Raw genomic sequence first — 23,976 nt, forward strand, 5'->3', positions numbered from 1 at the left:
GTTAAAAATCCTACCTCTCTGTTATATTTTAATGTCAATAGGCACCGTGTCTATACTCTGCTTAAGCATTAAATATAGCTTCAAGTGGTGAGCCACACTGGTGTGGCAGTTTGCCAGGACAGTGGATACCACTACTGCTTGTATATTGTACTTGTACTGCTGGCTCTGTCAGGTTTCCTTTCTCCCATGACATTGCATCAAATTCGATGGAAACAGAACATTCGGATGAACGGAGATAAGGTAGTGTTTAGCATGGCTGGAGATGGGTAGAATAACACCCAGCAATAGTAGCAACAGCATGACTTTTAGATGTTTTGAAGGACTCTCCATCTGCAAAAAATCTCTCTACTTAATTGTTCACTTATCACTTTGCGGACAAAATGTACCCACAGCAAAATGGGTGAACTGTCTGTTAGTGTAGCTCAGAAATGGATCAAATTGGTTCCCACATGAGCAGCACATCTTGAGGTCTCAAGCCAAATATTCTACATTTTCAACAATATTAAGATTTAACTGAAGTTATATCAAACCAATTTACACTCAAAACAGCCTTTTTTCCAAGGGTTTCTCTCAGACTGTCTCTGAACAACAGCTTGTTCTCACCATTTGGTGCCTTTGCACAATTATTATATTTTCTGTCTAGTTGCATTATGCAAGTTCCTGTCAGGTCACTCAGTCAAAATAATCTTTATAATATATAATGGATATTGCAGGCATGAGGTGCCATTTCTTATCACTCATAAGTAACATACTTATAGCAGGAAGAGAGTCACATGCTATGCTGGACTTGACTGGTAATGATTGTTTCCTCTCTCAGAAAGAGTTGCATGAACCGGAAAAATAAATGTCCTAACCAACATTTTATATATATATAATTGAACTCCATAACTATGACTCCACTGCAGAAGGGAGACATTTTAAACCAAAGACACTCAACCCAGTGCTGAGTGAAACATCCCAAGATGCCACAAAACCAAGTTCAGATTAATCCCTCAGCCTTTTCTTCCCATCTAATATATGAGGAAGACAGAAAATATTGGGCATTAAAAGACTGTATAAAACAAGGCAAGGCACCCTGCCTCAATCCATATTGTATGTAACTTCAACTATCATATGAAATATGACAGGTCTCTTCTGGAGATCTGTCACATTCCATATGCACCTTAAAATATCATATTTTATTATACCACTTGCACATGAGACAGTTTCCACATTTTTAAAAGGATTTAAAATTCTACAGAGTTTGACACAGCATCTGTAGAAGGAAGGAGACAGCTGTCAAATCCTTTCTTATTCAAAAATCAGAGTAACTGTAGAAGGTACAATGTTTAGATTTTCATAATCCAGACAAATCAAACAGATTTCCATTGGACTATTGAAAGGCACATATCTGACCCTGGACTACATCCACGCCAAATTTCAATTTACTATCCCCTCTTTTTTGGATTTTAGAGCTATTCAGAAAAGGTTGAGATTTATAATGGATAAATATTTTCCCCCATTACTTTCATTCTCAAAAAACAGCAAGCCCCTTTTAGTTCAGACTTCAAAAAGAATTCACCTTAGGCTGAGACAAGATCTATCAGGCTGAGACAAGATCAACTGAAAAGAAGCTATTGGAAAATAAAAGTTTGGATTCCACCTTATGGTTCCACTTATAGTTAAAACATTTGTCTGTTAGTTACCCTATGTATAAAAGAAACAAAAGCGTGGAGTGTGAGATGCTTAACTGCTGACTAGTTTTTCCATGTAACCATATAAAACAATACACAGAATCAAGAAAAGTGAGGCATCTACTGTGCACAGATTTTGGGCTTGGAGCAATAAATGCCTATTACTACCAATCATATATAGTGTTTACTACTTTGAGTAGCCGTAATGACTTAAAAGGGGCTGAACAGGTAGTGCGCACTTGCAGAATTGAGCCTTTTGTGTAGGCAGAATATGCCTTTTGTGTGTACCGAAATCCAAAACTATTCAGCTGGTCCCTAGGACAAATTGCTGCTATAAAGCAGGACTAATTTTGTGCAGTGCTGAAGGTGTAGTCACTTAGTACAGCATTGTAAAATGCTTGGGGATAGCTAATGGTGGTTGTTTACGACATGTGATGGTTAACTAAAGCTAGCCTTTAATACTGAGTTCACTGTACTTATGTAAAATGCAAAGGGCTTCATGAAAGGAGCTATCAATTTTGGCAGGTGTCATTTGGCTGTTGCAAACATCTCCTGTCTTGAAGTTACTTAAGCAAATACTTTCTATTATGTTTTGGTTATAGTTGCTGTCTCTCTTCAAAAAACCCAGTCGTGCTTGGAAGGTCTATTACCCAATTTGGAAGTACAGCTGCTGACAAATCCTTTGTATAAAGCAGATTGATTTCAAAGAGTCTGCCTAGGCATATGACTAAATAAGTACTTGAGACACATCCAGGGAGCCTGCCAAATTCTGCCATTCCAGCAATGCAAAACTGTTTTAATGCCAAGACTACTAATGTGTTGAGCTGGGTAAGAGAAAAGAGAGACATGGTTCCATAACTGAAAGAACAGTTTAAAAATAAGACCCTCCAAACACGTCCCCACTGCAGCAAATAGTAATGATGTTAACTATGTCCGAAACACAGCTCGAAAGCCCAGAATAGAAATTAGCCTTTAACACTTCACCAAACTTTTAAAAAGGCACCAAGTATAAGCTCCTACCCCCTGGAAAGTTTAAAATTACACTACTAGCTAATGGGACTAAATGCTCTGAAGAAAGTCTCAATAAAAATCTGTGAATTAAAAAAAGATTGAATCTGGAGACAGCCAAATAGCCAAAGGGTGTTTAAAATGGAGGATGTTGGTAAGAAAAAACTACCAGAAATCTAGAACCTTCATTACAAACATATGATTATATACCAAAAAATAATTTCTTTCCATTCATTCTTTAGTGCTAAGAATATTTGGACAAAAATAGGATTACTCATATGTAAGTTTATTTAGCCACACTGATTATCATGGTGCTTTGTAAACAAACTGATGAATAATAAGGAACGGCATCTTTTGGATTTAAAACACCATGAGAATTTGTGGTGCTATGAAAAAGGAAAGAATGTCAAGATAGTCCCTGTGTCAAAGAACTGATTTTTTTTGTTGGGTATTTGTACAGCACCTAGCACAGTGAAGTCTTGATGAGAGATCTGAAGAGGTGTGTTATTGGGGACTGTGCCTTTAAGGGCTGAGCTCTCCAGACAAAGAGCTTTGGAGGGGAGCTGTGAAGCTCTGGTTTTGCCCACCCAGTTGGAACCAGACAATGAATAAAACAGAGCTCTCGGAAGCACCTTAAGTGCTGATGTCCAGATCCTTAATGGTATTTAGGCTCTTATCTCTCATTGAAATGAATGACAGACATCTTTTAGGATTAGGGCCCGCAGATCACTTGACACCATAGTGCTTGGCAGAGAAAGGTGGGAGACTCTTCCAAGCATAAGGGCCCAAGCATGAATTAAAGCATGAAGCATACAGTGGCCAAAGGAGATCAAGGTAACTGTAAGGGAGGATGACTGGGAAGAGTCTAGGGACCAAGAGGAGGTACAGAAGAAACATGAGATGGATTTTTAGATGGGGGTAAGATTTTGTGTGCTTTTGAGAATGAGGAAAAGGTACATAAAAGTGATTTTGATGTAGTAACATACACATAGGCAATGGAAGGATTTGAGAAGGGTGTGATACAACATATCCTACAAATACTTATGAGAAAAGCTCCATTTAAAAACAAAGCACCTTGTTTTGGAATAGTATGATTATTAGAAAGTGTTGTGATCTGTACAAGGGATATAGCTGAGTGTCCCTTGGGAGGTGCAGCGTAACCTCAACTCTCACTAAATCCAGTTGAGGGCACACAGGAGTCTGCAAAGATAACCCCTCTGTTTGCATTTTCTGTAAATTCTGGTCTCTTGGCTAGATTCAAATATCAACCCTACAGTAATTAATATTTATCTTGTATCTTCTTGCCCTTAAAGGCATCACAGCTATCAGAAACCCCTACAGTTCTAGTAGTTGTCTTATTCAAGTCAGGACAATTCTTCTGTGTTTATCACAATAAAGTTCAGAGGTAATTTGCTATGATTACAGAAGCAACTAATAGGATATTGAATATGCCAGGTATCCCAGGAAAAACAAGAAGTCAATTTCCTTAGATAGAACAGGTTTCATATCTGTTTGCTCCGTTACCTGGAGCTCAAACAAGTAGGATCTGTTTTTTTTAAATACAGTTATGTGGAAAAAAATCCAGCACACATACACAAAAGCCTTCTCTCCATGGAGAAGTGTCATGTCTGTAGGAAAAATGCTCTAGGGTCCTGTCATGCAGTGCAGAAGATTGCCCTGGCTGCCCTTGCACTGACAGATTGAGACTCCTCTGTGTCAGTTTCCTTTTCTTCTGATGATCTAAAGCGTTTTGCCAATTTCGGATGATAAAACACTGCAGGGGTTCATTTAAGACAAGACACTGCAGTAGCTAATTATGATGGAGATTATCCCATTCTCAGAGATAAGGCAGCAGTAACTAATAAGTGGTAGGACTAATCAAGCATACTGGAGATGGAGAAAGCAAGAATGCACAGCAAGACACAGGTCCATTAATAAGAATGCCCTCTTTGAACAACAGGAGACCGGACAGTGGCTAAATCCATTTCGAGCCTTTCTACATAAATCCGTCTAGATTGCAAAAACTATATTAAGACTGTGGGTGGAATTTTAAAGTTATTTAGATTCTCCAGAATTAATATGATATTCTAGGACGGTTTCTGGTTTGGCAGATCTTTGAAAGTGTGCAAATCTGAAGTCAGCTTGATTTCTTAATTCTTAATTCTCTTAAAATATTTAAGGAGAGTAAGTAATTAGGTATGTTAACCAATATAACTAAAATTTCTTGAATCCATCCCTTAATCAGTCTTAATAATTTTGCTGACACTTTTGAAGTTCTACATTTATGTTTACAGAGCTCATTCAAGATAAATGATCATTATTTAAAATTCTTGATATTCATCCTAGTTTACAAGCTTCTGATCATTCTTTAAAATTATCAGCCTCCTAGTCTTTATATCTCTCCATATATTAAAAATAGAGTTTCTTTCATTTATGGCCAGTGTTTGGAAAACTACATTAACAGAAGTGGATTTGCTCCTCTTTTTGAAAAAACTCAGCAAAAGGGGCAAATTCCTTTTTGCTTTTAAAACTTTAGCATGGTCCCTTAGTATAGCAGCCATAACTTTTACATACTGTATAAAATAATAACATTGATTTTGTAGCCCCACTATGAGCAAATGAATTCTAACAGAAATTAAGAGATTAATCAGGTTTAAAACATACAGTTCAAAGTCACCGCCTTTGACAATGCCATTAATACAGGAAGTGATATATGCTCCTGTCCATGTTATCGGTGTAATGCCCCTTAATATTATCTGTTTCAGTGGCCTAGGGATATCTGGCACATGGGAAGAAAAATTACAACACTATGGCCCCAATAGCAATAAGCCATATGCCTCTATGTTCCCAGTGAAATGTTATGCAGCTACTAACAACATAACCACAGAGCGTGCCACAAGTAGACTTCTTGAGACAACAGATTCAGTGCTTCCACAGTGAAGAGATATTTAGATAGAGAGAGGTCAGATGATCATTCAACACAATAGCTGTGGGTTTATTCCTATGTCATGCACACACCTCAAAATAATTTATTTAGTACCTATGTTGTTCATTACAAAAATTAATGGCTGAAACATAACTGAAGAGGAAAAGTTTTCACTGACACCTTTCTTACATAAACACTAGCACTACCTTCCAAATTCTAGAGATGCGTAAATGCTAGATTGTTTTGATTCATTTTTATATTTTTTATTTTGCTCATGAGATGACTGCAAACAGGTCACTCTTTTTAAACAAAGTTTTTTGCTTGAGAATTTCTGTTTTTTGAAACAAGCATCATAGGTTTAAATCAGGTTAGGGTGCTAGATGGTCTAACCATTTAGATGATTAAGCCAGATAATTGCATCTGGAGTAGCAGAGTGTATTGCTGTGATGCCTTCTTTGTATTTGTGAATTGGGCACTGAGTTGTTATATGTTCTATGGTATGCTCTGGGTGACCACAATCACACACTGGAAAGTCTTTAATTTTCCATTTGTGCTTCAAGTATCTGCTTCTGCAATGGACTATGTAGGGTTGCCCAGGAGCTTTGTGGGAGATCGAAGCCAAGGATCTTCTGCATTGAGTCTTTCATAAGGTGTTTGTTTGTGACTTCTTGTGAACTCCATTTGGCTTTCCAAGCTTCATCAAAGTTGAAGTTGCATTGTTGAAGTTTCAATGCGTGGGTCCAAAAAGGCTTACACAACTTCAAGTGGTGGTGAGAGATATTGTTACAGTCCTGGTGGATGAGAAGACGTTCATTTCCGACAATCCTCTAGAATCCCCAAAAGTTTGCGGCATTGCAGTGAATAGATGGGGGAGCAATGTGTGACAGCGTGGCAGCCAAGCTGTTGGGGTTGGACTTGAGGGTTTGAGTGATGCACCGCATTGCAATATTCAGTTGGACAGCAATAAGTTGAGCATAGCCACTTTTGGTCCATACTGGCATACACTACTTGGCTATAGAGTACATAGGGGCCACCGCTGATGTCCCTAACACTGATGCTTTTTCTCCCCAGTTTGTGCTTGCCAGTTCCTGGACCAGGTTGACCCTTGTCTTGGTCTTGGTGGCTACCTTCTTCAGATGGTCATGGAAGGTTAGCATGTGATCCAGCTTCACTCCAAGATAAGTTGGAGTGGGATCATGTTGCACAGTGTTGTCACAGAAGGTCACTTTCAGGGTGCGCTTAGCGTTCCTGTTATCAAGATGGAATGCAGTGACTATTGTTTTGTGAGGATTTGGCTTGAGCCTACATTTCCAGAAATATTCCTCCAGTGTGTTTAGGTCTCTGTTTATGGTGGACTCAATGTTACTGAAGGAGGCTTCCTGCGTTGCCAGGGCAAGATCATTTATATGTGCAAATTTGCATGACTTCCTTGGAGGCATGTTGCATGTGTAAACATTGAAAAATATTGGGGTGAATACTGAGTTTTGTGGCAGTCTATTGTTGAGGAACTGGGGCAAACTTAGTTGCCCAAGTGGACACAAAGCCACCTACTCCTCAGCATAGCAGGTGAAGTGTTTTGCAGCAGGGGATGATCCTTCAGAGCTTCAGCATTAAGCCTTTAATCCAGTCTGTGTCCTAGACCGATGATGGATCTACAAAGGCTGTGGCACTCTTAAATTTCCTCTGGAATCCAGCCTCTCTGTGCATTACAAGGGCCAAAACTTGGTCACAAAACTGTGTTGAGGCCCAAATACTGCTTGTTCTTCAAGGATGACTGATTCAACAAGCAGACTGACCAGGGAGAGAGATAGCTCAGTGGTTTGAGCATTGGCCTGCTAAACCCAGGTTTGTAAGTTCAATCCTTGAGGGGGCCACTTAGGGATCTAGGCCAAAAATCAGTACTTGGTCCTACTAATGAAGGCTAGGGGCTGGACTAAATGACCTTTCAAGGTGGTCCAGTTTTAGGAGATAGGTAGATCTCCTATTATTCTCCTGAGAATGATACATTCCAGAAGTTTGTATGTAAAGCACAGAAGTGATATTGGCCTATAACTTCCTGGTTTGTCAGTCTGCTTGCCCAGTTTGAGCATGGAAATTATTATCACCTCCTGCCACGCTTTTGGGTTACATCCAGATTCCATGATTTTGGTGTAAAGTTTCACCAGCCATTGGAGTCTCTAGTTAATGAAATTCTGTGGGGATACTGTCTCTGCTGGCCACCTTCCCTTTCTTTATTGCAGCTAAACTCTCTTTCACTTCATCTGTATTGATGATGATGGGGTCTTGTGGAGGGACTGATGTCATTGTCCAATGAGGTTGACGATAGATCTATGGCATGGTGTTTTTGTCAAGCAGTCCTTTTGTGCTTTTCACCTATTGGAGGCTATGGAGTTGGGCTGGATTTTTGAGGTCTCTTATTCTGTTGGATTAATGGCTCAGATGTTATAATAGGCCCAAACACAGCAACTAGAGTGTGTGAATTTCAGACTTTCAACACACTCAATCCACCTCTGGTGTCTAGAGACTCTAACAGTGCCTTTGCAACCCATGAGCTGCCCTGTGGTTGCACTGCCAGTGCAGATTCCCTAGCCCCCAGTTGCCCCTCCACAGCCCAAACTCTGAGCCCTTCCCCCATGGCCTGAGCCCTGAGACCTCCTACCCCCTGCAGCCCAAGTCCCCCTCACAGACCAAGACCCCCTACCCCTCCTCCTTCCATGGCCAGAGCCCTGAGATCCCCTGGGCCTCCCCCCATGGCTGGAGCCAGAGAACCCCTGCCCCCTCTAGCAGTCTGAGCCCCCCTCCACAGCCAGAGCCCCAAGACCTCCTGCTCCCCTTGCAGTCCAAGGCTCTCTCGCCCCTCCACAGCCTAAGCTCGGAGTAGCTGGAGCCCTGAGCCCCCCCAACCTGCTCGGAGGAGCCTGGGGTGGCCAGAGACCCTGCAGCCGTGCCTCCCCTCCATAGACTCATAGATTCTAGGACTGGAAGGGACTTCAAGAGGTCATCGAGTCCAGTCCCCTGCCCTCATGGCAGGACCAAATACTGTCTAGACCATCCCTGATAGACATTTATCTAACCTACTCTTAAATATCTCCAGAGATGGAGATTCCACAACCTCCCTAGGCAATTTATTCCAGATCTCAAGCCGCTCTGCAAAAATTCAAAAGTGCTTCTCTTCTTTTCTCTTCTGGAAGAAGAACCTGAGCTTTTGCTATGCCCCATGCAGGTTCCGGCCGAGAAAGCAGTATGTGTTACTCAGACAGCATCCCGGGTTCATCAGTAATCTCCCTGGAGTCCAGGGAGGTTACTAAAGAACCCAGGAAGCTGAATAGCATATAACACCTCCTCAGCTGCCCTGGCACCTGCATGGGGCATAATACGCCAAACCCGTAACTGGGGTCCTGCAGCAGAGCCTCCCCTGGCCTATTATTCCCGCTGCCCATGGATGAGGTGCACCCTGTGAAATCCAGGGGAAGATTGGTTTCTTTTGGGAGATGTTGAGGTGGGTAAAATTGAAAAATAAATGTGTAAGATTGAAGCGAGGCTCAGCTCTTGGCAATCTAGAACACCACATTTGGTCTAAGGGGGGAAATTTGCAGACATTGTAGGTCAGCCAATAGTGGGACTCAGCATGTCATGTTTAAAATCAGGGTGCTGTGTATAAAGGTTTCTTTCCCTTGGCACATTAGTGGCTTAGTTTATTTCCAGTTTTCTGATATTTTTGTCTGCAATTGCATCTTTAAATACAAGAGCTGAATCTTTTAGACTGCACTGTATTTATACAGCTTCTATGATGAGATCACACATGCTGATTCATACCTCAGCTACTGCAATGGTTAAAACAACCTGAAAGTAGCAAAAGTAAGCCAGCTCTGGGTGCAAAGAATGGAATTTGTTGCTCCAAGTTTATGATACCAGATCTTTGCAGGGTTTTTAATTTTGCTACAGCCTGTGCTGCCTAATCTCCATAAAAGGAGATACTTAAGCAGCATTTAAATCCCTTTAAAGCCCCATGGCTTGGTAACATTTCCAGAGCTCCAGACTCTCACTAAAACGTGATACTTTCCAGGTTGCATAACAATTTGGTTTGTTTTAACTCAATAGAGAAAAGAACTTAAAGTGAAATGGGGCTGTGAACCACGAGGATTTCCCTCCCCCCAGATTTATAAAAAAAGAGCTTTGGACTAAATATTTTGTATTTAAAGTATGAAATTAAATATTTGGCAATTTCATACATTTATTATGCGAGTACACCACCTCAAAGCAACAAATCAATGCCCTTTAGAGGTGTTTTGGTGTGAAACTATTTCAAACAACTTTTCTAAGATATTATTAATATCTGTAGCTATGCAAGCTATGGACTTGTATATGCTAGAGATTTGCTCCGATTTCAGCTGTTGGCCAGCCAGCGGTATGGCTACACCCGTGCAAACCCTCTAGCACAGACTGCTATGAGGCGTGATTTGTACCTAGGCAGCACTACCCTGCTTTCTAGCATGTGCAGAGGCTTTGCTTGTCTACATTAAAAGTTTGTACAACTACACTGGTGGCTGTTTCTGCTTGCTGGAATTGGGACACTCTGTGATTAAAAACCCATGACACCAAGTCTCAGAGCCCAAGTCAGCTGACTCAGGCTCTTGGGACTCTGGCTCCAGGGCTAAAAATTGCAATTTAGATGTTCACTCTTGAACTCCAGCCTTTGTGGGCTCTCAGAGATCAGACTCCAGCCCAAGTATGAAAGTATACTGCAATTTTATAGCACACAGCCCGAGCCCCACAAGCCTGAGTCAGCTGACCTGGACCAGCCACAGGTATTTTATCACAGTGTAGACATAACCTGAGTCTGATCCCACACTTATGTCAGTGGCAGTTTTTAATTCAATGACAGCAAGGTCAGACCCCATAAAGTTAGTTCCATTCTAATAACCTGAAAGGATCAGGAAGAAATTAGATAGTTTTTTAGGTGCTTTTTCCTTCTTTTGTAACAGTGAGAATTAGACTCTGCTGGAATCAACATGCTGAATTAGGTGGACTGAGGATCTGATAAAAATGCGGCAAATCCTATTTTCGTTTTATGATTGGCCAGGCCTTGTTGGATACAGCAAACACTATCATAGGTAATCTTGGGTGAAATCCTGGCCCGAGCAAAGTAGACAGCAAAACTCCTATTAACTTCAGCAGGTCCTTTGTTTCTACATAAACCTCATTTCCCCCCACTTTCCAGTTCTAGCATTGACTACCTAGTTAAAAAATAGCCTGAGGTGACAACATTAAGTCCTTTTCATTTCTCCCACCGCATTCACACTGCAATCAAGATCTTCAGCAATATTGTTCTTTTTAAGGGCCCAGTCCAACTCCCGCTGACTTTCACAGGAGCAGGACAGGGCCTTAGGGTATGGCTACACTTGCAGCTGTACAGCGCTGGGAGTTAAAACTGTCTTTGCAGCAAAGAGTCCTGTGGCACCTTATAGACTAACAGACGTTTTGGAGCATGAGCTTTCGTGGGTGAATACCCACTTCCTCAGATGCATGTAATGGAAATATCCAGGGGCAGTTGTATATATGTGTGCTAGCAAGCAAGCTAGAGATAACGAGGTCAGTTCAATCAGGGAGGATGAGGCCCTGTTCTAGCAGTTGAGGTGTGAAAACCAAGAGAGGAGAAACTGGTTCTGTAATTGGCAAGCCATTCACAGTCTTTGTTCAATCCTGAGCTGATGGTGTCAAATTTGCAGATGAACTGAAGCTCAGCAGTTTCTCTTTGAAGTCTGGTCCTGAAGTTTTTTTGCTGCAGGATGGCCACCTTAAGGTCTGCTATAGTGTGGCCAGGGAGGTTGAAGTGCTCTCCTACAGGTTTTTGTATATTGCCATTCCTAATGTCTGATTTGTGTCCATTTATCCTTTTCCGTAGAGACTGTCCAGTTTGGCCGATGTACATAGCAGAGGGGCATTGTTGGCATATGATGGCATATATTATATTGGTGGATGTGCAGGTGAATGAACCAGTGATGGTGTGGCTGATCTGGTTAGGTCCTGTGATGGTGTCGCTGGTGTAGATATGTGGGCAGAGTTGGCATCGAGGTTTGTTGCATGGATTGGTTCCTGAGCTAGAGTTATTATGGTGTGGTGTGCAGTTACCGGTGAGAATATGTTTCAGGTTGGCAGGTTGTCTGTGGGCAAGGATCGGCCTGCCACCCAAGGCCTGTGAAAGTGTGGGATCATTGTCCAGGATGGGTTGTAGATCCTTGATGATGCGTTGGAGGGGTTTTAGCTGGGGGCTGTATGTGATGGCCAGTGGAGTCCTGTTGGTTTCTCTCTTGGGTTTGTCTTGCAGTAGGAGGCTTCTGGGTACACGTCTGGCTCTGTTGATCTGTTTCCTTATTTCCTCGTGCGGGTATTGTAGTTTTGAGAATGCTTGGTGGAGATTTTGTAGGTGTTGGTCTCTGTCTGAGGGGTCAGAGCAGATGCGGTTGTACCTCAGTGCTTGGCTGTAGACAATGGATCGTGTGATGTGCCCGGGATGGAAGCTGGAGGCATGAAGGTAGGCATAGCGGTCGGTGGGTTTTCGATATAGGGTGGTGTTAATGTGACCATCACTTATTTGCACCGTGGTGTCAAGAAAGTGGACCTCCCGTGTAGATTGGTCCAGGCTGAGGTTGATGGTGGGGTGGAAGCTGTTGAAATCATGGTGGAATTTTTCCAGAGTCAACAGCTTCCACCCCACCATCAACCTCAGCCTGGACCAATCTACACGGTTTTTAAGGTCTCTACTGAAAGAGTCTCAGATAGTGAAGAATAGAGGTAAATGAATAGTGCTACAAATTCTCTATGAAAACATAGTTCATGCCTTACTCTATGTTCAATTTGAGTAAGTTTGTGTTGTACAAGTGTTTTCTATTCACATGAACATTTGGAGTGGGGGTAGGGTAACCAGATAGGAAGTGTGAAAAACTGGGATGGGGTGGGGGGTAATAGGAGCCTATATAAGAAAAAGACCCCAAAATCGGGACTATCCCTATAAAATCGGGACATCTGGTCACCTTAAGTGAGGGAAAGCAGTGATGGTAAGGAACAGCACCCAAATATGGACACCACTATGATATGAGAAACATTATTGCATATGGGACACTTAACAGTAGCGGACAGTGTTCCTGAAAGCCCACTGCAGAACCCTGGCACTTAACAGCAGTTAATCTAACAAGTAATACAGCACAAAACTCCTGTGGTGGAATTTCTGGCTCCTTGAAGTCAAGAGGAGTTTTGCTGCAGAGATTGTAAAGCCCAATTTCACCTCTAGTAAGAGTCCTGCTACACATCCAATGAAATAAGCCAAATAAGGACCTGGCTACAGCATTCCCAACTAGGAACTTATATACATTCATGTGGAAAGACTTTGTCTGAATGCAACAACAACAAACCCTTAAAATCTAACTTCCAGGACATCTTACTTTCAGTGGTTAATAACTCTGTCTCTTTCTCATTCAGGGAAAGAGTCCAGAGTCTCTTAAGAACTGGGTTCCCTGTATGCAGCCAAAGCATAAACCTTTCTCCTGGAAAAGGGGAAAGACGCTAGTTAATTAATTCAATTCTGAATATTGAACGATTAACTGAATGCTCAAAGCAAGCAGTTCAGAGAAATCTGTAAGAAGAAATACTACTACAGATGCGGTCAGTGAAGAAACTCAAGATGGATTCCCTAACTTAATAAAAGAGAGGGAGTTGCCACTCAGCTATTCTCTAGGAAAGCTCCAAGATTCCAAAACTTGCTCCTTTTCTTGGCCCAAAATAGCCTCCATATGATGACCTTCAGGTCATGCTGTAAAAGCAGTTTTATAGGGCATAGGGCAGATGGTGATGGTGAAGAATAAGGATGATTTGAGGGTGAGAGGATTTTCTGGAGTGCTCACATTTTTATTGTTAGCTGCCTGAGGTAAATTATCATCACCATTTGGTTATTTAAGGCTGCTGGCTGGTAGAGTTAGTTTATCTGCATATTAGTATTAAGGCTGCTGGTAGGATACTGTATGTCTAATTACCATCCAAGCACACACAAGTTTTGTATAGGTGTTTTTTATTACTGTTAAATCTGATGAAATAAATGATATTTGCTCAAAGAATTCATTGAACAATTCCAAATAAACAGATTCATACAAATTACAGACAATTATTGGAAATCGTACTTTGAATAATAGAAGTATTGACCCTTAAATAACCCCACTAGTTCTAGGAAGTAGTATGGCACTCAGTCAGAAAGACACTGCAGGGATTTCAAATGTGGAACTATGACAGCGGGCACGAATTTCAGAGAGGATGGCTTATGTCACTAAATCATCCTCTCCAACTCTTTACAACACTTATAAGGTCCAAGGACTGTTATCTGCTGCCATGGATTTTATTCCTTTAAAGGTTCTAATTCTCATTGGGTACTATATGCCCCCTCGTAGAGTCATGCTACAGGATTCATAAAGTAAAAACCTTGTTCAAATATGCTATCATTTTCTAGGCTGACCAGACAACAAGTATGAAAAATTGGGATGGGGGGTGGGGGGATGGGAAGTAATTGGCACCTAGATAAGACAAAGCCCCAAATATTGGGACTGTCCCTATAAAATCGGGACCTCTGGTCACCCTATCATTTTCCCTTGCTCCGACTTATCTATATGCTGTTCTGGGACTATTCAGAATGAATGATTAATTTATCAATAGACATTAAATACTACAGGATTATGCATTTAACGCAGGATACTGGGAAAACTTGGACCTTCATACTGATCCACATGGTGACTTGAGCTAACAGCACAAATAGTGTCCTAGCCTTCCTTTTCAAATGTTTCTTTCACTATTACCCTTTTCTACCTTTTTTCCTTACTTCTCCAGTTCTTTGGGTGGAAAGTTAGCAGACCATTTACTCCATGTTTTGATGCATCAGAATGATCTTGTATTACTCTTGTAGCAAACACAGATGAACAACTGTAATTAGCATTTATAACACTTTATTGTTCAAAACTTTTACAAACATTATGTAACTTTTATAGCACTCCTTATCCCTGTTTTACAGACAGGATAACTGAGGCAGAGGCTTAGAAACCAGCAGGCAGGGACTCAAGAGGGAGGGAATCTCCAGTGGGAAGAATTATCCTGTTAGCTGCACTGTTAGGCAGCTAGAGGGACCTTGCTGAGGGCCAGAGCAGAGGAATAGGGCCCTCCATGCAGATAGCCTGGCCCCCTGAAGATACTAGCATTCTACCGGTTTTGCAAGGGACAGATATTTTTTGGCGGGAGGCAGTTTCCTTATCAGGTTAATGTGCGGGTGCAGGGGTGCAAGGGAATCTTCATAGTGACTTTTTCTATGAGTCTCTGTCTCTTGTTTACTCTACAAGACAGGATAGCTTGGGCCAGAAATATTCCCTGTGACAGGCAGGATTAGAACTCAGGAGCTCCTTTGCTCATAGATTTCTGCTCAGACCACAGGATCACACTTACCTTGCAATATTAGCCATTTTCTAAACTGTCACGCCTGTGCCTAACGACTGAATAAATCATTACATCATTTTCATCACACACCCTGACATCTGTTAGCTTGACTGTCAGATTCAAGCCTGCTCTCATGGCTCAGTGGCATAATTAACATTATTCGGTTATCTTGCCACTGACTCTCATCTGTAACTCATTGATAATAGGAATGCTCCAGGGTGCTCCATTTTGCAAGGCAACAACTCAGGTTCCCTGGGCAAAGAGATTATCCCATATCAGCCTCTCTTCTTGCCAGCCAAGCTGGCTCCCTTTCCACTTTCAAATCCCTTCTTAAAACTCATTCGTTCTTTGTCCCACTGAAACCTTGATCTTTACCCCCAACGTTGTCCTTCACCTCCTTAAATCTTAATTTTTATTCCCTCAGTTGTATCTTCCTCCATGTTAACAGGGGTTATTTTGAAACATGTTTAGATTTTCATCCCACCATGTTTCTGGCTTTCCTGCCAATCCCTAGTGGAAAGTTTATTTTATCAGCATCAGAGCTGAGTTGCACAGAACAGTTCATTACCATGCATGTGGAATGAGCCAAGAAACACTGAAGTGCACAACTGAGGAGAAAAGCAGATACTTTAGAAGGAGAAGACCGAGAAAGATTTAGTGTTAAACTGTCTATGAAAAGTGGGATAGATAATCCTGGGAACCAGTACTGCCAACCTTAAGCACTCCAAAAGAGGGCCAGTGCAGCCACTAGGCGAACTAGGCGGCTGCCTAGGGCGCCAAGTGGTTGGGGGCGCCAAAAATTGCGCTCAGGGGAGGCGGTGGAGTGGAGGTGAGCTGGGGTAGGGGGGTGTGGGGAGGGCTGCCTGCAGCAAGTAATTGGGGGTGGGCATGCAGGGGGACCACTCCCCACCCCAGCTCATCTCCACTCCACCTTCTCCCCTGAGCACCCCAGCCCCACTCTAATTCTCCTCCCCTCTCAGGCTTGCTGCCAAACAGCTGATTGGTGCTGCAAGCCTGGGAGGCAGGAGAAGTGGTGTGGTGCCAGCGTGCTCAAAGGAGAAGACGGAGTGGAGGTGAGCTAGGGTGGGGAGCTGCCACGGGGGGGGGGGAGGGCTGCCTGGGTGGAGGGGGGTCAGGGAGCTGCAATGGGGGGGCTTCCCGGCACTTCCCCATGGCTCCAGCCCCAGCGCCGCCTCACCTCTTCCCCGCCTCTTTCCACCTGTTCCCACCCCCGCTCTGCCCCAGCCCCACCCCCACTCCCCTGCAGACTGCAGCCAGGCCCAACCCTGCACTCACCGCATGGTAAGTAGAGTGACCCAGCCCCAGCCTGGTCCGCTCCGCTGACTTCCAGCTGCGCCCCGCCAAGCCTGGGAGCCAGGGGAGTGGAGCAGGCTGGGGCTGGGTCACTTCACTTCCCACAGGAAGTGGCCTGTCCCCCTTCCACCCCGTCCCCCACAGAGGTCTTTGGTCACCCTTCCTCCCATGAAGGCCTGGGGCAGAGCCTCATACAGCCCCCCCGCGGAGGCCTGGGGCTAGCTCCCCCTCCCCCTGTGGAGGCTGGGGGGCTGTGTAGGGCACCAAAATAGCTAGGGAAAGCCCTGGATCCCCGGGCTGGAGGGGGGGGCGCAAGGTGGAAGTTTTGCCTAGGGCACCAAATATCCTTGCACCGGCCCTGCTCCAAAATAACAAATCAAGTCCCCAGAAATCATGGGACTGGCTTAAAAATGATGAGTTACAAAAATTGAGGGTTCTTTTTCTTTGCCTTCAGGTTACTGAGACTTATTTTCAAGATTTACTCCACAACCCTGAGGGCTAGAAAATTACTTTGTTAAAAAAATATAACAACACTAATTATTCACAAAGCCAGAGGATTCCAGAAAACAAATATCACAAGACTAACTATGGAATCAACCCTGGGGAAGAGGAGGTATAGGAAGAAACTTTAATTTTATAAAGGATATAGATGAGGTTTTAAAAAGCAGCGGGCACTGAAATGAGAGAGGAAAACTATTGTATTTATTCAAAGATATAAATGGGGTACAGATTGTCTGTCTGAGAGGGAAATGAAATGACACCCCCATCATAGTGTCATTTGTTTTATTGAGAAATTAACTGTCCATTTTGATTTGATAGCAGCATCCAATTAAGGCTCTATTAATATTAATTATGGTTATTTTCATTAAAGAACAAGCTGTCTGACCCCAAGTGAAATTCAGGTCTGTGAAACAAGTGAGTACAAGGCTATTTCAGTCACATTTCAGATCTATTATGAGGGCACAATTCAGAGCGACTTGTGTGCAAAGTGAATTTCACCCATGAGGCGAATGCAGCATTAAAATCTCTTTAATCGTAGCTTGAAAACCTAGATTATTAAAGACTCACCATTATGTGGCTGTCTGAATGCCCAAATGAAAATAAGTTATGCCTCCCACTGATCTCTCTTTATGGCCTTTATAAGGCATTGCATTTGGAACAAGTTAAGAAGAAGCCTTCTTAAACCAGCTCCTAACAAGCTTGTTTAATACCAGGCAATAAATCAACACTAGTACAAAACCCAGCGGGACATAGCTATGTAGGAACCTGTAATCTGAGAATGGAATCTAATATACTATATTTGTAACACTATAGAATATCCTGGTTTTAATATTGCCTCCCTAGATCCTAAAACTAAATAGGTCCAATGGGACTAATTCAAGAGTGGCAGCAGAGGTGAAACAAAAGGGTTAAGAGAACTCATGAGCCTAGATTGGGGGAGACTTGTCTGCACTGCAGTTCAACTCAGAAAATCAATTCTGTAAAAACATTGCTGTGGAGTTCCATGTTTATGGTCTCTGCTTCCAGAACAAATGTGCTCAGTTTACAAGTAAAAAAAGATGTGTTTCTTAACAGCCAGCCTTGCAAATTCAACATGGGGCTAACAGAAAAGCAAAGTTCTCTACTATTTTGTGTATCACCACCAGTAACAAGGGTTCTGCAGGCCTAATTGCATCCTCAGTAAAGCCAGTCCCATGGTCAATAGGTTTGCACTTGTGTAGCTGGTTGAACCTTGATAAGTGATTCTGTTGAGGACGCTAAAGGAGGAACAGAATCCAGCTCACGCTTTCTGAATCGTGTTGGCCATTTTAAACTACTTTTCAGAATATAACAAGGTTTAAAATGCTGTTCATCTCTGAGTAAGGGTGAACAGACTTCCAAGTGGAGACTCCTCTAGGTAGGCTGTGCCCATGCTGTTTTGAATCAGACACATTAGGATATTTAGCTACTGTTGTAAATTGTCCCTGCCATGCATCTTTACATATCCATTCTACCTACCTACTTTCAGTTGGCACCAGCCACTGCTGGAACAGTTGTGCTCTGACAAGTTGGAATGTACTGTAGTGTACACTCTGCTAAATAAAGCAAAATAAGGAGCCTCAGAACAGTTTTGTCCCTTACCTCACACACTGCAAGAAAATTATTTTGGTAGTATTTAAAACTACAAAAAAATATTCCTACAAAATAAACTCACCATTGCACTTTTACCTATGAAGCTTTGTTGGACTGAACAAGTGGCAGTAGTGCCAAAAAAGTGGCAAAATTTCACCCAATACCCTCAATAAGAATAATTTATCTATTTTTCTTATTCAGGCTACTTCATGTAATTATATTCAAGATACTTCGATCTTGGAATCAAAATACCAGCTTAGTCCTATTGTTTTAGAACAAATCCAGAATTGTGGTTCGTGATGTCTCAGTATGTATGCACCCATTTATGCAGTATGGCCATATAAGAGATAGGATACCCAAAGTATGCATGGCAGCTTGGTGTTACGATTATTTACTTCATGATTGAAACAAATGATATATAAGTGATAACTCATTAAATCCTGAGTGGTCAGTTGTCTCCTAGCTAATTAAGCTAAATAAATAAATAATAAAAATTGAGTGGGAAAAGCTCTGGATCTTTGAGTCTAGGCTATATGTTTCATAGTACAGAGGTGCTGTAGAGCAGCTTTGCTTTAGGTTTGGGGTTGGGGGAATTCAGCCTTTTGTTTAACCATTATTATATTTTAGGATTTTAGCTTGCTCTCTCCTTAACCATATGGATGAAAGTTTTCAGCCAAAAACTTTTTTGATGTGTGTGTGTGTGTCACAAATACAGATTCACTGACAGCAAGAGTTTTTGTGAATTCATGTCAGTTTTGCTGAATTGCTCATGTTGAAAAACTAAAAATCTGAGAGAGTAAATATTTTTTTTGACATTTTCATTTAGATTTCAGTAAAAAGTGACTTTTCATTTTGAAATCTGCATCAAATTTATTACAAAAATGTTACACATTAAAATGCTTGAAATCAAAATAAAATGTTTAGTTTCAGTTTGAACAAATTCTTTAACTGAATCTGAAAATTTTTTTCTGACTTTTTTGTAACTGCCAGCAAACCAACAAATCCATTCACACAGCTCTATTTAGCTGTTTAAAAATGTACAGAACTTAAACATAATCGAACCAAAAGGTATTTACAGTTCAATCATGGGGGACAAATATCACATGGACTCAAAAATAAAATTAGTCATTATTACTATTATTCATGGTGCCAATTTATTAGACCTGTTGTGTTACAGTCAGTACCAGGTTAACTGTGTGCAAACACACAGAGAGATATGGTCCCTACTTCAAACTTCAGCAGTCAGTTGTCAGCACAACATCCTTTTTATTTGCATGCAGAGGTGATAATTATTTATTATTTTTATCATGGCACCTAGGAACCTTAAAGCATAAGAACAGCCATATTGGGTCAGACCAATGGTCCATCTAGCCCAGCATCCTGTTTCCAACAGTGGACAGTGCCAGATGCTTCAGAGGGAATGAACACAGTGGGGCACTTTCAAGTGATCCAACCCTTGTTTTCCAATCTCAGCTTCTGGCAGTCAGTGGTTTAAGGACACCTGGAGCATCGGGTTGCATCCCTGACCATCTTGCCTCTTAGCCATTGATGGGCCTATCCTCCATGAATTTATGTAATTCTTTATCGAACCCAGTTATATTTTGGCCTTCACAACATCCTATGGCAACAAGTTCCACAGGTTGACTGTGCATTGTGTAAACTAGTACGGCCTTATGTTTGTTTTAAACCTGCTGCCTATTCATTTCATTGGGTGACCCCTGGTTCTTGTGTTATGTGAAGGGGTAAATAACACTTCCCTATTCACTTTCTCCTTACCATTTATGATTTTATATGCCTAATGTATCTCCCACCTTTATAATCACTTTTCTAAGATGAACAGTCCAAGTCTTTTTAATCTCTCCACGAATGAAAGCTATTTCTGTTGTCCTTCTCTGTACATTTTCCAAGTTAATATACCTTTTTCGAGATGGGGCAATCAGAACTGCATGCAGCGTTCAAAGTATGGGCATACCATGCATTTATATAGTGGCATTATGATATTTTCTGTCTTATTATCTATCCCTTTCCAAATGGTTCCTAACACTCTATTAGCTTTTTTGACTGCCACTGTACATTGAGCAGATGTTTTCAGAAAACTATTACTTTGCATTTATCGACATTCAAATCTCACCTGCCATTTTGTTAACTAGTCACCTCATTTAGTGAGATCTCCTCGTAACTCTTCGCTGACAGTTTTGGACTTAACTATCTTGAGTAATTTTGTACCATCTGCAAATTTTGTCACCTCTCTGTTCACCTTCTTTTCCTGACCATTTATGACTATGTTGAACATGGACCAGGGCCCCATCATGTGAGGTGCTGTACAAACACAGAACAAAGAGAGACATCTCTGTCCCAATTTAAGTAACACATCAAGGGTTTGGGACAGAGAAAGGATACTGTTTTCAGGAACTGGAAAGTTCTAGACACAGACACACTTTAAATGGAAGGTAGGAAATTCTTAAGAAGCTCACTATTGCTTTACAAATATTAGCCCTTTAAATACACCTTAGGTTTGTAATATTAGCCCCATTTCCCAGAAGGGGAAATTGGTACAGAAAGATTAAGTGACTTACCCAGGCAACAGAAGGGTTAAAATCCTGACCCTGCCCCCATTTAAGTCAATGGCCAAACTCCCACTGGTTTCAGTGGGGGATGGATTTCACCCAAGGAGTCAATGTCAGTGTTAAAATTTAAACCCAGTAGTTCCTGGCTCCCCTTCCTGTGCTCTAGACCATTAGACCACAGCCTTCCTTCATCTAATGGATAAAGGTGGTCGATCAGACATCATATAGGATATTTGAGATGCCATGTACAACCTGATTAAACTGGTGTGTGATTTTTAAATAAGCTAAAGTTACTGTACATCATCAGCTGCTGTCATTCCACAGGGTGTTTTTTCCCCTTCTTCATACAATGGGATTATTTCTATTATGATGATGATTTATTACTTGTTTTATCATAGTGTTTTGTTAACTGGTTGAAGAAATTTATATATTTTAAAAATGAAAAGCTGAGATTACTTTTTAAACTTTCGTCTGGCTTCTAGGTACCATAATATAGCATTACAGTTATATTACTACTACTATCATCTTACAGAGTTACCTCAACCCACAAATGCCATTTTTTACATCCCCAGAGCTGTTTTCACAAGTTTGGCATATACCTGTGTATTACTCCTTGGAAGACGCAAGAGCTTACCTATTTGAAAGAATACTTTTGATATAGCATCAGTCTCAAAAGTGGGAAATGTGTTAGATACCTGATTTTTCTCATATTACCTGTGATTGTATGTATTCATTGGAGTTAAATGTTAAAGTAACTCAGCCAAACAATACGTATTACCATCATATATCTTGAATGTAGGTGCAGATAAGTTTGAGCTAGATATAAGTTAGCAATGGATGATTTGCATTTAAATAGACTGCAAAAACCCACTCTGAGCAGACTCTTTGCCTTCAAAGTCTCAGCAGGTGAGGCAATTAAACAAAAATCACATTAGTACACATAAAAAAGCCACAGATTTGATGCTAGGTGCACATGTTTAGGGAGCTCTTCTAACTCAAAACTAGCTTCCACTTCAAAACCAAAGTGAGTCAAATGAAAATTCCATATTATATTTTAATCACATATTTGTATTTGTTTTAACCATTACATTAAACTGTGAAGTTATTAGAGTTGAGAAGCAGCTGCTATGCAAAAGTATTATTTTACAACATTTTAAAAAACATTTCTAAAACTCATGATACTACATGTACACCCTAGGTTTGTATTGCTACGAGAGGTTTTAAAACACTTCAAATACTGTAAACTTATTCTTAGCAATAATAACTTCCAAGTTTCCAGTACAGTCTAATGGGTATTCAATATAAGCTCTGAAAAAAAAATATGTACAGTATTTTAAGTGACCAGAATATATTGTATAATTTTTCACCCTTAAAAATTAAGAACAAGGAAACAAGATACAGAAGAACTACTATATGACAATTGATTCCCCCAATGTTGTGAATTAAGGATGGAATATCAATCTAGGACACCATAATCCTAACAACAGGAAAGATAACTTACTCTGAGTGTTTCCATTCAAATGCTCTTTCATATAAAGAGATTGTGTGCATGTATATTTACGAGACATATATATACATACGCATATACACACACACATATATACATACATACACACAAATATATTCACACACAGAATATATTCAGTATGTGATCATTATTGCAGCCTTTTCTTTCAGCATTAGTGAATTTCTTGCATTAGTAGTAATTGTAACAACTGCTGGAAATTAATTACAGCAATGGCTGTTAAACATGATACCCTAAAAATATGCAAGCAAGTTGGTTCAAGATTTTACCCCAGTAACAGTTCTTGAGTTCTCTCCTCAGGAATTGAAAGCAGTATAAAAGACACAGATTGTTACTGGGACTCTGTATGCTATAATGCTTATTTACTAATTCAAATCCAAACAGCCTGTAAAATTGCCCTTTCCATGAGTATCTTGATTTCAAGTGCTGCTCCAGCATTATTCTCTCAATAAAATCCTGCTAACAAGACACATTGCCTTCTAAGAAAACAGTTACTAGCTGAAAGCAAAACACAGCCCCTTTTCCATTTTGCACACCCAATGCTGTTCTTTGCATAAGAAAAACAAAATGAATAAAATCTTCCATTCAGTGGTCACTCTGTTATAGACAGCAGGAGCCCACATCATTCCCTCTAGGCATGCAAGATTGCAAGATCTGGTTATGTGTGATGTGATATAAGTAAGAGAGAGATTATTACAGCATATATAATTCAAAGGGGGTGAAGGGAAACCCACAGGGCTGGACTCCAACAAAATAAGTTCAATAAGCTTCCAAGAGCTAATGATCTGTTGCTGTTAAAAAAAAAAAAAAGCCCAAACCCTTAAGCCACAACTTTTGCTACATTAAGAAAACAATCATGCAGAAGAGGCTGAGAAGGAATCTTTTCATTGTACCTGTTTAGGATTGTGCTCCAGCAAAGGCAGAGAACATTCCAGCTGTTTTTTGTTGCTAGTCTTCCTACAGCAGTGAAAACTAACACCTCGCATTTTGGCTGCCCCCCCCACCCCACCCCACCCTACCCAGGCAGGAGGTGCAGCCCAGACTTTGTGGGCTCAAGAAAAGTCCCCCGTTCCAGTGAAATGCCCTAATCCATTCTGTGTGGTATTAAGCACTGGATTCACCTTCTGCTAGCTAACAATGTGATGTCAACCCCCCCTCCCCATCCCACCCCCTAATCCTTCCTGTCTAGGGATTGGTTGGCTCCCTGACCCAAGAGACTCCACAGGGCATTTCAGATGTCAACATGCGTTTCCAACACATAGCTGAACATCCATTCAGCAAAGGAACGACACACGCTCTCCTCTCAGCAGTTTAGCATCCCAGCTAGCAGCACTAAATCTTGCCCACATGGATGTCCCTACCTGAGTTCATGAGCACTGCAAG

At 41.3% G+C, this 23,976-nt stretch overlaps 1 protein-coding gene across 1 annotated transcript in view; it reads right to left on the reverse strand.

The window, feature by feature from the left end:
- The window catches only part of TNS3 (tensin 3), a 413,597-nt gene extending 389,942 nt beyond the window's left edge, over positions 1-23,655 (reverse strand). Inside the window, exon 1 of the mRNA XM_050937640.1 lies at positions 23,487-23,655. Coding sequence (XP_050793597.1) covers positions 23,487-23,579 — 93 coding nt within the window. The 5' untranslated portion in view covers positions 23,580-23,655. The remainder of the gene's footprint in view (positions 1-23,486) is intronic.
- Between the last annotated feature and the right edge of the window lie 321 nt (positions 23,656-23,976).

The sequence above is a fragment of the Gopherus flavomarginatus genome, chromosome 2 (genome assembly GCF_025201925.1).
Source record: "Gopherus flavomarginatus isolate rGopFla2 chromosome 2, rGopFla2.mat.asm, whole genome shotgun sequence".
NCBI lineage: Eukaryota > Metazoa > Chordata > Testudines > Testudinidae > Gopherus > Gopherus flavomarginatus.